This window comes from Lichenostomus cassidix, chromosome 5, assembly GCF_008360975.1.
Source record: "Lichenostomus cassidix isolate B80296 chromosome 5, HeHo_3.0, whole genome shotgun sequence".
NCBI classification, from domain to species: domain Eukaryota; kingdom Metazoa; phylum Chordata; class Aves; order Passeriformes; family Meliphagidae; genus Lichenostomus; species Lichenostomus cassidix.
This window is the reverse complement of record NC_139486.1, coordinates 34,438,486-34,450,663: the sequence shown is the minus strand read 5'-3', so window position 1 is coordinate 34,450,663 and position 12,178 is coordinate 34,438,486. Positions and strand designations below refer to the sequence as shown.

The 12,178-nt window shown below is 38.4% G+C and overlaps 1 protein-coding gene across 4 annotated transcripts in view; it reads left to right on the top strand.

Moving 5' to 3' along the window:
- Positions 1-12,178, top strand: part of MAP3K9 (mitogen-activated protein kinase kinase kinase 9) — a 56,717-nt gene that overhangs the window by 27,410 nt on the left and 17,129 nt on the right. For all 4 annotated transcript variants that reach the window (XR_014852630.1, XR_014852628.1, XM_085062205.1 and 1 more), the window contains exons 4-7: positions 4,429-4,577; positions 7,988-8,163; positions 10,253-10,493; positions 11,631-11,753. Coding sequence is in view for 2 of the 4 variants with exons in the window: in XM_085062205.1 (XP_084918331.1) it covers positions 4,429-4,577; positions 7,988-8,163; positions 10,253-10,493; positions 11,631-11,753 (689 nt within the window). In the remaining 2 variants the exon portion in view is untranslated. The remainder of the gene's footprint in view (positions 1-4,428; positions 4,578-7,987; positions 8,164-10,252; positions 10,494-11,630; positions 11,754-12,178) is intronic.

Here is a 12,178-nt window from a genome sequence, read left to right as displayed (position 1 = left end):
AGATATATTTTGTGTTTGTTGCACACTTCATTTTTAACTTGTGCTGCTTAAAAGACAGTCATTGTCAGTACTATTGATGTGTGGAATATAAAGGCACCATACAACCTTCATCTGAATTCTTTGTTCCTCAATTTAGATGTTTTTAAGCTATATCTACTCTGAGACCAGTGAAATAATTGGGAATTTAATTTCCATTTAGGAATGGAATACCAGCTCTAGCTAAAACCATCAGATTAGCAGATCATGAAGTTTCAGGCATTGAGTGATGGGTGTAGAAACTTCAGTCATTAGTGTATTTTGTTTTAATCAAGTGTTGGTCAAGCACTTCCATCCACGACTGACCACTTGTAGGTTTCTGTAGTCTTCTGTGTGTAATGAAGCAGTGGCAAGACTTCAGTACCTGGCAGGTAAGTGCTGGCTAGCAATACGAGCAGAAGCTCACCTGGGAGAAGCACATGCATGTTGTGAAATGGGCAGGAAAAGTCAGCTCTGGAACTACCAGTTCATTAACATGCAAAATGCCAGCTGTTAATAGCCATAAAAATGTAATGAAGTTTGGGGTTTTTTTCCCTCAGAAAAGTAATGTTTTAGTTTCTGTTGGAACTGAGATCTCTTTGTTGGGCTGATAATTCCTTCCTCATGGAAGGTGTTGAACCTGGGGAAACAGATATGAGAAACCTATGGTAGAAATGTCATGGAACAGTACCAGTGAGAAAAAATTACTTGTTTTTTAAAAGTTCACAGACCAACAAGGGAGGTGGCAAAATCACATGTGAAATCCTGCAGACCTCCTGCCTCCCTCGCCCTGAAAATCCAGTGTGTGGGATTGAACCTGATGCTAAATGGCTTAAGGGATTACTGGATCACTGAAAGATGGTTAATTATTCACACAAGTGTCAGTTGACTTGGATGCATGGGTTGTGTCACATGGTTCATTTCGTAATTAAAGTCCAAAAATTACTACTAGCTGCTGGAAAAATAAATGAGCTTGATCACTTTTTATTTATCCCTGCTGAGAATGACTAGAGGCCCTTGTTTCTTTCTTTCTATGCCTTTTTTTGTATGAGTCTTCTGACTCTGGCTTTTCCCTTTGTACTTCCAAATCTTCTGCTTGAGAGTTATTAGAAAACACTCTATTCAGCACCTCTCTTGGTGTGTATTCACTTGGGATTATTGTTCAAGTGGCACAAAGCAGTATTTCCCTAGTTCTGTGGGAGCAGTATTCTCAGCAATGAACTGTAAGTATGGTGGCATTGAGTTTTGTCAGAAGCAAAGTGACATTTTCTGTAATATACACTTCTAGTGTCACAGTAGAAGAAACACCAATCTGTCTATTCCTTCTTCCTTTAAAAGTTACCCTGCAGAAGAAGTGCTTTGAGCACATCAGAACTGCTTTCTCCAAAACCAGTGGTAAAGTAATAATACGGCTCTTGGGTAGATTTTCCTACGTTTTGCTGTCAACATTCATATCCAAACTGAAGAGGAACATGAAGGATTAATCAGATTTGGACAGTCCAAATATACAAATTTTCATTTTCTTTGAGTGTTTTATAAATCCTAGATGGCCAAAAAGAAAATGACAACTCCCTAGGCTCTAGTTTATTTTTTTTTACAAATAAGGCTCTTGAGACAGTAAGAAATAGTAAATTAAAATATCAAGAGTATTAATTACAAAGGAAAAAAAGCAAAATATCATATAGGTAAAAAAAAAATTTATTCTGCTTTGTAAATTAAAATAGCTGTGTTAGCAGCAAAGGTTGGATCTTTAGTGATTAAAATCCTGTATCTAAGTAGGAAAAGTACTGTTAGGATGTCCAACTAAGGTAGCAGCAGTTACAGTGAATGTTAAAGATGTGGTGGGGTGGAACAGAGATTGCAAGATACAGGCTGTGATAATGTACTCCCAAATGGATAGGGAAACTGTTGCTTTGAAACAAGAAAAGCTTAGTATTTTAGCTTCAGACTGTTTCATGGAACAGCTCTTTAAGGAGGTTGTAGGGAGAGAAGCAGTTTTTCATTTGGTTTTTGGGTGTGCTTAGGAGGTCTTCAAGGTTGTACAGTATGACATGGCTGAAATAGATGTATACTTAGATTTGATATCTCTGCAAGCACAATTAAGAAAAATCGGTCCATTACAGTAGTGTTTGATCTCAAGATTATTGACAACACTGGGAGTTTTGTGTAAAAACAACAAAAGGGGAGCACAGAACACAGATATCTTTTAAGGACACTGTTAAATATCTGAGTGAATGTATAGGAAAACCTTTAAAAAATGAAGAAGACAATGTAGAAGAGACTACTAAAGGACATCTTTTTAAAAGCTAAATCTGTATCCAAATGAGGAAAATTATGCATGGACTTGAGCTCTGGCACGTTGAACATAAAACACTTAAGATAAAAGGGTTTTAAGGAGAGTCTTAAAGCATAAAACCAAATCACTTGCTTTCAAATGCAGCAGAGGTGAGAACCCTGCAGGAGAACATACAGCCCAGAAGTGATCAAAATGTGAGAGTGCAAAGAAGATAAGGCTATACCAGAAAAAACCTCAGTGGCTTGTGTCTACCAGAATAGAGCAAAGAGAGGCATTTTAAGCTGAAAATTTCTCTTTAAGGGAGTCAAGCTGGAGGACATCACTTACTGAAGTGAAGTTCACAGAGGTGTTAAAACTGACTGATAAAATGAGCAGAAACAATTCCTGAGATTTACAGTAACACCCAAGATTTCTACAAGAACATGAGAGTCAGCTGAGTTAAGAGCTATGCTGTGTAATCTGTTGCTTAAAGCTGCTGTAGTACCAGAGAAATGGAAGGCAGCAGACATTGTGGCAGGTCTTTAAAAGAGCTTCCTGAGGATTAGCAAGTATGATTTTGAGTCCTAAATAGTAGAAACACCACTAAAGAGCAGGGAGTGAGTATATCTGGGAAAGAGTTAGCTTTTGTACAAGAAAATGTAATACCTTGTGAAAAGGGAAAATACATAAAGGAGTTACTGAATATGTAGATAAGTGGTGAAAGTTTTTGAAGAAAGTAAATTGATGGGGGAAAAGAGTGCAAGTCTTTTTCCCATCATTTAATCAACTCTTTATTAGGAAAGGAATAAATTTTCTTGGAAGGAATAGTTTTCTTGGTGGGGAATTGTGTGTTCGACACAATCATAAGTGACTTGAAAAAAACAGTATATGGTTATGTAGCATGGTTGATGATACCAAGTTATTCAGGATTCAAGAAAATTAATCTACTGCAGAGACATGAGGAAAAGTTTTACTATAATGAATGATAAAAAGATGGTAATGGTAATACATACAAAGTAGTACCCATGGGAGAATTTCACATGTAGAATTATAGGCTCTAAATTTTACTATTACGATTCAATAAAACCTTATTTGAGCTACTGTGGATAATTTAGCTCATTTTGTAAAAAGTGAGAAAGGCAACTGGCAAATGAAAATCTAATAGGAAAGAAAGAAGAAAACAAGTAATACTGTTTGTGCCTCTCCCCATATCATTAAAACTTTATGTGATTTTGCTCATTCCAACAGAAAATGTCAAGGTTAATGAAAGATATGAAATGGCTTCTGTTCAGGATAGTAACTAGATTAGGATTTATCTAGGTTAGGATTTGGGGGTCTGGAAAGAAGATGATTTAGGCAGGATGTATGGGAGCCTGTGAAATCATGGATAGCATAGAAGGAGCTAATAGGGAGCATATGTTTACTCTCTCTTGTATTGAAAGAACTACAGGGAAGCAAACAAAATTACCAAATGACAAACTCAAAACACATACACAGAAGTATTTTTTAATTTGTGGAGTTTGCTACCACAGAATATAGCGGGTGGTAAATGGGTTCAGAAGAGAGGAAAAGATCAATGTAATAAAAAAATGTGAGAGCACCAAGTATGAAATAGCATACTCTGTTTCAGGTTTCCTAGAAGCAGAGAAAATATTCTGAGGTTATGTTGTTCATCTATACTTTGGGGGAGAACAGTCCTGGAACTATTTCCATAACTTCATAGGTAATGTTTTGTAGAACATCTTAAGAACAACTTATTTGGAAGAAGTATTTTTTACTTATTTTTAGAAATCACAAGCCAGCAGATGAGCCTTGTTCACATTTTTGGATGTTTTGAGAGGTTCTGGTTTGAAACATGGTAAATTAGAAGAGACATGGTTTTCAGATTGTTCCCAGTTTTCAGATAGAAAACTATTTTTGCCTAAAAGGTAAAAATGTCATCTTATTTCAGACTTATTAAAAAAAAAACCCCAGGTAACATAAGGCATGTCACAAGCTTGGCAGTCATAATTAGCTCGTCCTGAAAACTGCAATTTCTTTAGTGAATCAAACTCACTCTTACAGATACATTCTTGTTGCTTAACAGAGACTGTGTTAAGTCAAACACCTATTCTCTTTTTTTTTTTCCTTCCCGATAGTTATGGTGTGCTGCTTTGGGAACTGCTAACAGGAGAAGTACCATTCCGAGGAATTGATGGTCTTGCAGTAGCATACGGTGTTGCCATGAATAAACTTGCCCTTCCAATCCCTTCCACATGTCCAGAGCCTTTTGCCAAACTCATGGAAGGTAAGCCAGCAGTGGTGTGAGTGTGGTTTGTGCTGCTAAGCATTGCTTCTTTGTGTTGGTTTTGTTACCTGAGAGTGCAGATCCCTCCAGTGTCTTTACTCAGTGGTGGAGAGCCAGGCCTGGCTGTTAGTGTGCTGTGACAGTCACTCTGCTACCAGAGGAGTGAAAGAGACTTTTTATGAACTGGCTTTATAGGAAAATGGGTGCTATTGCTGTCATCACCTAGCTTGTTTTCTAGTAGTGAAGACTTGCCAACACCAAAACTTCACATATTTTTCTCTAGTTCAAAGTCTTTAACTTGTTTTAAACTTCATAGCTTTAACATCTTACTAGGTAGTGTCAGATTGGTTTGAAATGAAACTTTATCCTGCTGACATTTCAGGGAGAGCGTTTAAATGTGACTTTGACGTTCCAAAACAACCTATATTGTCAGGCAGAATAATGTGATTTTTCTGCTTTGTCTGTGGGGATAGTTAATGCCCAAGGTGGGCTACATAGACATAAAAGAAATACAGGACTTAGTCATCAGAGCTACTGTAGTTATTAAAAAGGATTCTGTGAGGTAGCTTTCAGGTGTACTTATGTGCCCTGGCCTGCTGCCACTACAACTGCTTTCATGTCTCCTGAGCTTCAGTAGTTCCTCCCTCCCTGTTTCCCTCCCTCTCTCCTGCCCTCTCTGCCTTCCTTACCTTCAGTATTCTGGTCAGTGCCCCTATTCCCAAGGATTTCCAGGTGTTTATATGTCATAAACATTTTTATACTGATCTGGCAGAAAGGAAAATGGAGGTAAAAAGAAATCAAATTTGGTTTATAGTCTTGGTGAGCGAAGAATGAGTCTCAACATAGAACTGATACTCTGTGGCCTCTGGTGGTACATTTAGCCTCAGGAAAGGAATAAAAGTCATGAAGAAAATTATTCTACGGATTTCTCTGCTTTTGGAATACTTTTGCATTTCTCTGGTCTTTTCTTTAGGTTGCAGTCTTCAGTTAATTTAAAGTAAAAAATTTTGTTTTTTTTACTTTAAAAGAAATATTCTACTGGATAGTAAAGAGCAATGGGAGTAGCAGGTAGAGTAGCTTAGAGGCAGTGTAAAGTGAGAAACTGCACCTGAAAGAGTTAATGGAACTACCAGCTCAGTGTTGTGCCAGGGTAGTTTGACATGGTTCCCTAAAACAGTGACCCTGGATTTCTTAACTGTAAGTGAGGATTTAAAAATAATGCCCTCTATTGGGAAAGTTAGGTAGAAGCATATGGCCAATGGTTGAACCCAGCAGCACAGGGCTGAGCACCCACATGGCTTTGCAACACTTGGCTTCTCTGTGTGCAGGGCAAAGGCAAGAATAAAAAAACAAATTACTTTCTGCCCCTTCACCAAAACTGGTTTTCAAACAGGCTGTTTCCCATCTCGGGTGAACTCTTGTTCCCCTAATGCTGCTTTTACTTTTGAATTACTGCCGTGGTGGTCTTCACTGAGACAACAAAGCTGAACTTTCACTCTTCACAGAAAAGACTTATATATTACAACTGTCCTCATTAGTGCAAATAATGGCTGATCTAGGCCTGGGAAAATAAAAGCCACGGGCCACCTGCTAGTTATCCTGTTCACTGATTCATGCATTTGGCTGGCTGCAGCATTTTGTTTTACTTTGGGTCATGTTTGCTTTGCCATGCTTAAAACCTGGGGTAAAGGGACAGGGATTATGGCACTGACAGTCCAGCTGTAACACCCATTGCTACTAATTGGCCAGCAGCAGGGGATCATCAGAGCATTCTTTAACATCCTCAGTTCTCTGTTTTGATAAAAGAAGCAAATTGAAAGCCATAAACACAAATGCGTTACAGCTTATGCCTCATGGAACCTGTTGATACCCACAGTTTTGAAAACAAAGCTCCAGAGTACAAAATATCTGTAACACTAAAATCACACTAAAGATCTGCAGAACCAAGCCTTGGCAGTTGCACAGGTTCTGTGAAGTGATATTTATTTTTAATTACAGCTGCCCCTTGGTTTACTTCAGTCCACAAAACTGATGAATGAATGTCTTTTAGGACATCACCAAATATTTTTAAGAATGTCATGTTTTTTCTGACTTCAAGGTCTAGAAAACTTTTAGAATCTTTTTATAACTCTTGTTTTGTGCTGCAGTAATGTGTGTCTTAAATCCAGAGACCATGTAGAGCAATGATGTATGATGAGAGACACCCATGTGTTTGTTACTTCCATTCATTCAGAAAAACTGTATTCCCTACAAATACGTGTGAATGTTAAGTTTTTCTGTTTGATTGCTCTGGAATTTTGGCATGCAGGCATTTAGCAGTACTAAAGAGAGTAAGTATACGTGTTGAACGAGAGCCTGTGTAAGTGCTGGTACAGGACAACATGGAATGAGAAAGTGATGTTTTCTGCAGGAAATGAGGGGGAAGTCCAAGGGAGGACTGAATGAATACAAACTTCCTATTCAAAAGTGTTGTTGAATCAAATGTTTTGATTTAATGGTTTGGGGGTTTTTTGGTAGCTTGACGGGTTGTTTCATACTATTTTCTGTTTTCAGTGTTCAATTCCCATTACTGTAAATGCATTACCTTTTGTTCATTGAGTTGCCTTATGTGGTAAGATGGCTACCTTCAGTTCAGTGTTTTTAGAGCTCTGTAATTGGTTAAATAATCACATTAGATTGTAAAGGAAAAAAACTTGTTTATCTCTGGTTTCTTCTAAAAGCAAAAGAAAAAAGTCTGATTAATTTTCTCTGAAATAATAAAAAAGGACCTGTAAAAATAGGAAAACTCCACATGCACTATTTGATGTCATTATTTACTTGAATCTCCTATTTTCACTCAAGTTATGCCCAGTTTGCTTTGCAGGAGAGATTTTCCATTCTGAGAAAAGATTCATAATGACTCATCTTAGTATTAGAGGTTAGCATTAGAAAAATCCCTGAGAGATCCTCTTGCAGCATGGCTGTTAACTCTGCAGTGTAACTATTATAAAAGAGGTGTTTGCAAGAGCCTTGCATAGTATTTCTATTCTGTGAGCATGTATATATATATACATCTTAAAGCAAAATATTTGAGGAAAATATTTGTTATTTTTTTAAAAGACGCTTTAAGATGTAACCATCTGTAAAAGTAATAATCCCGTATTTTACTTGACATATTACTGCAATAGAACCTAGAGACCTAGGTAGTTAGGTAGTTCAAGATTTTAAGTGATGTTGGATGTTGTGTAGGCATGAAAGCATGAATTCCATACTTGACAATAGTCAGTGCAAGTGGGCACTGGGATAGATGGGGTAACACAGATAGTGTGTATGCCACTCTTAGCCACTGGGGATCAGTAAAGTACTACCCATCCTCTCAAACCTCCACACTTGGAGATACTTGACAGTTGCTTGTCTTTGTTCTGTTCTAGATTGCTGGAACCCTGACCCACACTCACGACCTTCCTTTGCCACTATCCTAGACCATCTTACTGCCATAGAAGAGTCTGGTTTTTTTGAAATGCCCAAAGATTCCTTCCACTCCCTGCAGGAAGACTGGAAACAAGAGATACAAGAGATGTTTGATCAGCTCAGAGCCAAAGAGAAGGTAAGTAGAGAGCAGTGCTTCCTCCTTGCTCTCTCTGGATTATAATTTCCCCACTTTGTAATTCAAACGGGGATCATTGTTTAGTGCATCCTGGAGCTAATTTTGTCTGTGCTTTATTGGAGCTTGTATTAAGTCCCCAAATCAATGGCAGGTTGTGATGCACACAAGGGTAGAATCATCAGCAAAATAAATATCCACATCGTGAGCTGCTACTCTTTCTAATACTGTAGTGAGCTTCCATTATACACTGTGCAAATTGCTGTAATTAGTTATCTTGATTTTTTAGTGCATCTGATAACTGTTTCACTGTTAGCATCTTAGTTGAGAAACCCAGTGAAAAATGTTAACAGGCGATGTAGGAGGGGTAGTTTCAGCGTATATACTCTAATAAACATTGCAACTTTGGTTCTACCGGGTTTGTGTTTTTGAGGTTTTGAGCACAACCAAAAAACATAGACTGTAATAAACATGAGTGTTAGGGGAAGAGTCCAGTGATTGCTATAACTGAAGTCCATCTGGGAAAATAGCAGGAAACAAAAATCCTGGCAGGAATAAAAAGAATGGTGACCATTGGCTTCGAAGAGGAGATGTGAAAAAACTGAAGTTTTCATCAAGCATACTTGCAGAAAGCACAGCTTGCTGCATCTAAGTTAAGGTCCTTACAGAGACTGTCTTTAGTTGTTGGTAAGAAAAACTTCAGCAAAATCACTAACATAGTGGTATACTTGTAAATTCACAGTCTCTTGCCTGAAAGTAAATTTGTAATAAGCAGCCGCCTTGATTTGGGCTCAGAGATTGGGTTTAGGAGACAGAGAGAAGGAAAAGAAGGCCTTGGGTCACAGGAGAGAAGTGGACTTGTACAAGAATACTTAAAACATTTCTATTCACCTATGATAGTAGCTTTTGGGAGAAATAAATTAGCTGATAGGCATTTTCTTGATACTGTTGTCCTGACACATAACTGTGTTGGAACAGCTTTTGAAAAACATAAACTTCAACAGACAAACAGACAAACTACTAACCACACTGCGCTCAGGTTGAGTACTGTGATCCTCTTTAGTGATGAGGAAATGTAGGGCAAGAAAAGAAAGGCGTTTTAGTAAAGAGAAAACTAAGAACAAATTTTATATGCTGTTCACTTATTGAGTAAAATGTACCAAATCTCCCTAGTGATGAGCCAGGTAACAATGTCATTATTAAAAACATCTAAACTAAAATCTGTCTGGTTGTCTCTCTGAAGTTTAACTCAATTTCTTCAGTTTTTACCTTCTGCACTGGAATTGGCCAGCTGGAGAGAATTATTCTGAGTGCTGAGTTCTTTTGTCCTTGTGGTGAGAGTGTGCAGTGGGAGTTTGGGATTTCAAGGACACTTTCAGTTAATTCGTTTTGTCAGCAAGGGAGAGATCAAAATGTTTGCCTTATGTGCCTTTGCCAGGACCGTGTTGAGATGGCTTTTGAACGTCCCCAAGAAGGGAGGCTCCACAACCTCCCTGATCAACCTGTGCCAGTGCTCAGTAATGCAGTGTTCAGAGTGTAAAAAAGTGTTCAGAGGGAGTTGCCTGCGTTTCAGTGTGTGCCCGTTGCCTCTTGTTTTGTCACTGGGCACAGCTGAAGAGAACCTGGCTATCTTTTTTCAACTCTTCCCTTGGGTTTTTATATACGCTGCTAAGATCCCCTTTCGCCCCACCCAAGCCTTCTCTGTGCTGGGATGAACAGTCCCATCTCTCTCAGCCTTTTCTCATAGGAGGGATGCTCCAGTCTCTTAATCGCCTTCACGGCTTTTCATCAGACTCTCTCCAGTATGTCCATGTCTGTCTTGTACTGGAGAGCCTAGAATTTGACACAAGGTTTCAGGTGTAGCCTCACAGGTAGTTACGTCTGAATTTTAATACTGGTATGAGGGGTCTTGAATGGCAAGCACCAAAGTCCTTGAGGATTGGTTTTGGCTCTCATCTGAGCCTTTAACCAGTGGTCTTAGCAGTTCTGTGAGCACAAGTCATTGAAGCTGTACCTTCAGAACAGATTACGTTAGTCTTAACCCACAGGCCACAAAGTAGCCTTTTGTTTCTACTTTCTTATCTCCCTGCAGGAGCTGCGCACATGGGAAGAAGAGCTGAGTCGTGCTGCTGTTGAACAGAAGAACCATGAGGAGCTGCTACGAAGGCGGGAACAGGAACTGGCGGAACGTGAGATTGACATCCTGGAGAGGGAGCTCAACATCATCATCCACCAGCTGTGTCAGGAGAAGCCTCGGGTCAAGAAGCGCATGGGCAAGTTCAAGAGGAGCCGGCTGAAGTTAAAGGATGGCAATCATATCAGCTTGCCTTCAGGTTGGTGATGTGTTAGGCTGTGCCAGGTGAAATGGGAGTGACTGTAGGTTTAATAGTTCCTTACCGCTGATGGTTATGCATTAGAAAGGATTTGATGTACTTTGGGAAAAATTTATTATTGGGAAAAGTTTATTGATCTTTGAGATCAATAAACTAAATTGAATGCTCTTGTGGCTAGCCTTGCTCAAAGTTCCAAGATGAAGGCCAGAAGTAAATTTGAGATGTTCGTTAGTCATTGGCTGTATATGGCTTATTGTAAAAATGTGGCGTTGCAGTTTAATGTGTTAATACTCAATCAGTTTATTAAAGGATGTATATAGAAAATGATGAAAGTTCATGCTCTGGGAATATTTTACATAATGCTGCAGCAGAAACCGTAATCTACTGGATTTTTTGGTGGAGGAATCTAAAAATTACCAAAAATACATTGATAGCTGTGAGACTACAGCCCTAGATTGCTAGTTCATATGTGAACTCCTATTAACACACAAGTGACTTCAAATACCACCCTTCTGGAAGAAATATTAAATATCAGTAAGTTATTGGCAAAGTCATTCTTAAGAGTGAAGATGGCAACCTTCAGAAAATCCTTGGCATTTCTACTGCAGATACTCTACGGAAATTTAAATTTGTAAAAGAATAAAAGTTTGTAGGTTTGTAAATCAGCTAGTGCTCCTCATTACATCGGTGATGATGACTTGCACTATATTCTTTGTTTTCTGGGAGATATTGGCTGTTCAGAAATTATGATAAAATGTGGATGTTACCTATGCCTTTCTTTAGGTCTGCAAATGCCTATTTTTGGTGGTGCTTAAGAAACTGAGAGGTAGATTGCAAGGATTTATACAGGGATATACTTTGGCATGTCAGTCAACTCGAGGTCTGTGTGTGTATGTGTATGTATTTCACAGATGCTAACAAGGTACATTTTCAGGGCTGTGAGTGCATATTTTTGTTCTGAATTCTCAGTGTTTACAATGGGCAGATAGCAATTAGCTGTAAAACTTCATTTCTACATAGATCCTGTAAATTGCGCTCTTTGAAAATTACCATAAATTAATATTTATTTATTATACTAAAAAAAGGAATTTTAACTGTGTCTTTCTGCTTTTATTTTTCTTTTCTTTTGTCTAACAGATTTTCAGCATAAATTCACTGTGCAGGCTTCTCCAACGATGGACAAAAGGAAAAGCTTGATCAGTAGCTGCTCCAGCCCTCCTGCAAGTCCTACCATTATTCCCAGACTCAGGGCCATACAGTGTAAGGAACTCAATGTAGTATTGAATTTGCAAAATGTGCAGTCTGTCAGTGTGGTAAGATGCCAAGATTCCATATCTAGGACAGGACTATTAAAGAAAGTACCTAAAATGTTTGCCTTGCGACTTGCATGTATGTATTTAGAGAGAAAAATTGAGTGCTTGGTGATGGGGCGAGTGTCACTTCCTGTGGAGCTGAAGCCATACTTACCCAGGTTCTTGAAATAGTGCTGTTTCTATAGAAAAGACATTCCTTAGGTGTACAAGTTAATTATTAAAAATACCAATTTGCAGAGTAGATCCATGAAACATTGCTGTAGTGTATTAAGGTATTGTTTTAAGGAAATAAAAACAAGGGTGCTTGTCATGCAAATAGTGCTCCCGTAATAACACAGAATTAGGCAGACATACATATCTTAGAATTATGAA